This window comes from Perna viridis, chromosome 9 (genome assembly GCF_037379345.1).
Source record: "Perna viridis isolate PV_CMFRI_1.1 ecotype Kerala chromosome 9, ASM3737934v1, whole genome shotgun sequence".
Lineage (NCBI taxonomy): Eukaryota > Metazoa > Mollusca > Bivalvia > Mytilida > Mytilidae > Perna > Perna viridis.
In genome coordinates, this window is record NC_142453.1 from 39,409,326 (window position 1) to 39,415,017 (window position 5,692).

General features: G+C 30.9%; 1 protein-coding gene across 1 annotated transcript; it reads left to right on the forward strand.

The window, feature by feature from the left end:
* The first annotated feature begins 216 nt into the window (after positions 1–216).
* Positions 217–4,804, forward strand: LOC148608453 (metalloproteinase inhibitor 4-like). Its single transcript, XM_088545301.1, has 5 exons — positions 217–412; positions 1,759–1,859; positions 2,386–2,485; positions 3,102–3,220; positions 4,605–4,804. The coding sequence occupies exons 1-5, from the start codon at positions 289–291 to the stop codon at positions 4,749–4,751; spliced, it is 591 nt and encodes a 196-aa protein (XP_088401427.1). The 5' UTR covers positions 217–288; the 3' UTR covers positions 4,752–4,804.
* Positions 4,805–5,692: the final 888 nt, after the last annotated feature.

Below are 5,692 nucleotides of genomic sequence, written 5' to 3' on the forward strand. Positions count from 1 at the left end.
TTAATTATTCTTCCTGTTAAATCGGTTTATCTCTGATTCAAAAAAAGATTAGCGTTTTTTTAATCTAATCTCCTCTTTCTTACATGTCAATGCAGGAAACTGAAAATATATGCACTTAATATAGCGTTGTGTTGATTTATTTTGGGGCATTCATAAATGGATCAAATGTTTTTATTTCCGCCAGCCAAATGTTTCACTTGTACTTTGATTCATATAAAACGTATATAAATTCAATCATTTACATTGTGTTGACTTCTAAAATATTCAGTGATTACGAATACTGCCAAAATGAAAGTTTCAATATTTTGTATCATTATACAATCAGTATTGCTGTTGTGGATTATAAGATCAACAGAGGCTTGCTCGTGCCTTTCTGGACATCCTCAAACTCTAGTTTGTAGAAATAGCTTCGGTGAGTAAGACTAAATAATCATGACAATTGCAGGTAGATAAAATCGAGAGAATCGTGGTTAATAAATCAAATATGGTAAGTCAATGTTATGGGAAACACACGAAAAAAAACATACAGAAATCAAATAAAATATTAAAACAATAATTAAAAAAATCAACCAAATCAACACACAAGGATCATCGATCAAATAAACTGGAAGTCAAATAAACTGGAAGTCAACTAAACTGGAAGGGTAAGCGTTCTCAGAAATGATATCCTACAGAATATGTATAACATTCATTAAATTGTATTTATAATCATTTGTAAACGTGTTCGACACTGTTTTCTTTATAGAGACGACCATTGCAGGAATATGTACACTTTCATGGGCCACAAGCAATCTTTCTGTCTGAAAAATAATTTTGAGTCCAAAACAACTTTTAGTAACAGATCGGCAGGTGTTTCTAGGAGAGCAGAGGACGCTTACACTACCGGTGCACCTGGTCTATGCTCCCAGTTTTTAGTGGAATCCGAGTGGCTCATTTACTTTTGTTACTTTATATGTATTATTGTGGTTACCTTATCTTCTTTGTTGTTGTGTATGTCTGTTTTCCATGTCTGGTATTTGTCCCTGGATTACATGCTTTTGATTTCCGCTAGAATCTTGGTTCTCTTGATTACTCTCTTACACATGATAAAGTTCAACAATGCTGAATTGTGGTTTGATAGATAACATAACAGTTTGATGAATTAGCGAAACCTCAATATAATTCCAACTTGATACATGTCCCTTAAACAAGTCGTTTACAACCGATACCATAAACAAAATATTTTCTGATGGTTGGACATTATCAATTAACATCTACAACGCGTAAATAGATTGATAAGAGATGTACTTAATACTTGTTGATAAAAGAATCGGATAGAAAGTTATATAAGGGAAATAACTGTGCTCACTTATGTATGCATTCATTGAACCTAGAAAGAACTTTTGTCATAAACAATAGTGATGATATAACGGGATAGGTAGAGATAGCTACACAATGGTTATAAAGGAAATGCAGTACACATCAACCAATTATTTGAATCTTACTATATTAGAATATATCTGCATTTTTAAGTGTGTAGGAAAGAGATTGGTTTAAGATGAGTTGCATATAATTGAACAAAATAAAGCAACAATTTTCTCTCCATAGTTTTAATTATGCTTTACATCACACTTATATTCTTTTCACAAACAAATCATTTTGCTTGTTAAATGACAACAGTTGTTTTGATTAAATATCTCTTCACGTTATTTTTAATTGCTTATACGTTAGTAAATTCATTCAAGATTTAAGTTCCGTACTTTTTTGTAACTATTTCAGTTATGGTGGCCAAGATATTGTCGAGAATCCAAGGCTTACCAAGTGGTGGTAGTACTTTTGGGATATTCAAGTACACAGTCAGAGTTATTTTACCAATAAAGGTAATTGGTGTCCGTCTAAAAAGACAAAATTGACAATTATATCCAAATATTGCAATTATGGTATATTGTTCACAGACTAAGGGTTTAAAACAAACAACCTTATACAGTTTATTTAACCCATTGTGACATATTTGTTAAATGATTTCTGGTAATTGTTAATTTATTTCCTGTGGCGTGCACGAAATTACCAAAAAATTCTTTTTCTTTATCTATCAAATTCATATTTAATCAAAGGTAACAAAATCATATGACGAATTAACACACTATTACAAGTAGTATAAACTTTTCAAGGATAATGCAAAAGGTGTCGTGATAACTTACATATCCACTTTAAACTACTAAATATCTCTGAAATAGCTGATTTTTTTAGTTTTAATTCTGGGATAGTTTGAAGCGTATGTAGGGACTTAAATAACTGATGTGTATTTGATAAATGTGTGAGTAATTATGATATGTAAAACATCTATAATAAATATGTTGTCAATAGACAACATCCTAATTAATTAACTAAATACATGAATTATAGAATTCTCCAAAGCATGGTAGTAACTATGACTTCACAACCCCTGATGATGAAGGCCTCTGCGGTGTGTCGTATCCAATCGGGTCAATTCAATTACTTACAGGTAAAATAAAACTCATATGTCCAGTTATATTTAAGTACAGTCTTACGAGTTATTCAAATAGACTTTGAGCCCGCGGTGCTATAAATAATTTATGACATGAATTGACCACACCCATTAATCGATATTGATCAATGAGGGGTATAAAGGCACCGGTAGCTTGTGCTCTCTTTCCGTACGGAGTCATTTTCGCCAGAGGAGTTGTGCATGTGCAACATTTATGCTAATGATGTTGGATATTGCATGGCTGTTTTCTGGCTGAGTTTTATAGGAACACATGATTATTCATGCAATGTCATACACGATTTTTTTCATGTTACAATTATGGATACTAACAGCTAAAATCAAACTCATGTGTTCATTGTGGATATCTTACTTGACTCAGACTAGCAGTATCTAAAGGATGCCTGTGGTGGTCTTTATTTGTACTTAAATTAGCTTTATCAGTTCCACTTTTAAGTGTATTTCCATTGTAATAGACGCATTATTAAAACTGATTGGTTTATGAGTATATACAATACTCATTTTTATTTAAGATTACAGCTAATAACTCTTTATCTATCAAAAAAAAAAATACATTTGAAAATGGTCATAGCAGACTTCTTTTTTTTCTAAATAGGTTCCAAACCAAACAGTATATCACTCTGTGAAACACTCTTCAAACCAACCCTACCACAGTTATCGTACATATTTTCAAGGGGAAAGGCGCGGTCTTACCTAAGAAATTGTGAATGCCAGGTTTGTTTTATTACCAATGCACTTAGTATTCCCATACCTTTGTTTGTGAAATATTTCTTTTATCTCAGTAATAGAAAAAAATCAAAATATACCTAATGTAAATGAAATTACTTTTTCTCACCACTTACAATATTTTAAACATTCTACATTCGTTACATTTTCCTCAAACAAACAATTATGGTTTCATATCATTGAAAATTTATACCTGCAAACAATAGACTATTAACATTACTCCTATAACTGAAAAAATCAAATGTTTTCTATTTATAACATTTAATTTTCATGACAGGATGACAGGAGAGATTAGACATGAAACTTTAAGAAATATTGTGTCTCCTTTCAATCATTGTAAACAGAAAATTATGCAACGGCTATATTAACTATACATTTGACAAAATTACATTCATAATATCAGGGACTGACTTGAGTTGCTTGTTTGACCAGTGCGAGTAAAAGCAAGAAAGAGTGTGTCATGGACTTGGTACAACATGCATATATATATATATATATATATATATATATATATATATATATATATATATATATATATATATATATGGCATGGAAGAAGATTTTTATGTCTCATTTGAATAAATCACATTGAATATTCACATCGCCTGATATAACTTTACCACGTTTAAGTACATAATTTAGTCGTGTATAAATAATACACTTACATATACATCTCACAGACGATCAATTATTGGGAAGATTACAAATGCAGTTCATTGAATTCTTTTTATGAAAATAATACTTCATTTGGCTATACTACGATATAATCGATTTTTAACATCGGTTAAGGTTAAACAAGAAATGTAGGAGGGTATAGACTCAAAAAACAACTTTTGTAACAATCACCACACAAAATGAACTAATAGAGGTTGATCTTTTTACATGCACAGTCTGGGGACGTTTCATAATTAATTTTCCTTAAGGCATCATCACATGTGTAAAACAGTTTATCAATCGATTCAATTAGACATGATATAAATTACCCTGACATTAACCTGATACCAAAATGTGTTGAATGGTGTAGTATTCAATAGATAGAATACAAAATTTGAAATTTCTTTACTTCATTTATATATCTTTACTTGGCTTTTAGGTATTATTTTGCTACGTAATGTTCTTTTTATTCCCGCTAGAATCTTGGTTCCCTTGATTACTCCTTAACGTTTTTACAAGTTGAGATTTATTAAATCATACAGCAAAAAACTGACTTCTACATAAACATTGGTACGATGTACGATTGTATAAGGTGATAGTCATGTCTGTCTTAATTCATTATTAAAAATTAGTATTATCTTTCAAGTATTTTAAACTAAATTGGTTTACAACTATTACGAGGTATGTTCCTGTTCTCACGGGCTTTTTTGTTTTGTAGATCGTTGATAGTGGAAGCACGACATCACCTAGACTTTCGTGTAGATTACCAACAAATCGTAACACTAGAAAATGCTACATAGAACAAGCCTTTTGTAGAGGTCAGGGGTCACGATGTGTATGGATCAACATTAGAGGGTGTCCTTAATAAGATAAAGATTAGGATGATGTTAACTAAATAAAACATTGTGAAATGCCTTATTTATTATATCATTTAAGGATCCGGTTCAGAAATTTCGGTCCATTTTACAATATTTCAGAAAAAAATAAAACTGCTTCAAAATGTACCGTAAATTGGGACATTTTGGCGTCGGCTTATTTTGGCGGTCTTCTGTCAAAATGTTAATGTCTATTTTTGGTGTGTTTAATTTTGGTGCATTCAGAGTTACAAGTGTTTTATTTCTGCATTATCTTCACGTTAGAATCAAAATATCTATTAAAAAACTCTAACAATACCTGTAGCATATTCATTACTATGTTTTACCTAGGTATAACGAAGTAAATCAATGACTTCTTGACATTGAAGTTATCATACAAGAAGTGAATGAAATCATCCAGTAAATTCAACCTTGAACACATAATATATGCAGTGTAATCAGCTATGTAAAAATTTATACTTTATCAGAAAAGATCCAGTTTTACCAAATCATAAATTATCAAACATTTTACATCCATCGAAATACTGTTTCAACATACGGTCGTGTATGTGATAGTTTTTACACTGACTTTCTAAATAGCGCCAAGAAACTGACAAATAATCGATTATGACAGGGGTTTCTTCAATTTGTTTTATATCACCGCTACAGAAGTTTTGTGATATACAGTTTCTATCTTAAAAATGAGAAAAGTTTGCTTTCTTACTGGATTGAAATCAAACCGCTTTACGTATACCAGAGTTTAATTTATTTGCCAAATGTTATGGATGTCATTGTCGGAGAAGGACAAGCTCCGCCCTCCGGGGCACCTGACTGAATAGTTATTTTTGATTGTCGAATATCAAATTGAAATGGCTGGTTTTTTTTGGTTTTTTTTTTTGTTTTTTTTTTGTTTTTTTGTTTTTTTTTTTAAATCATTTTTGGTTGTGGGTAT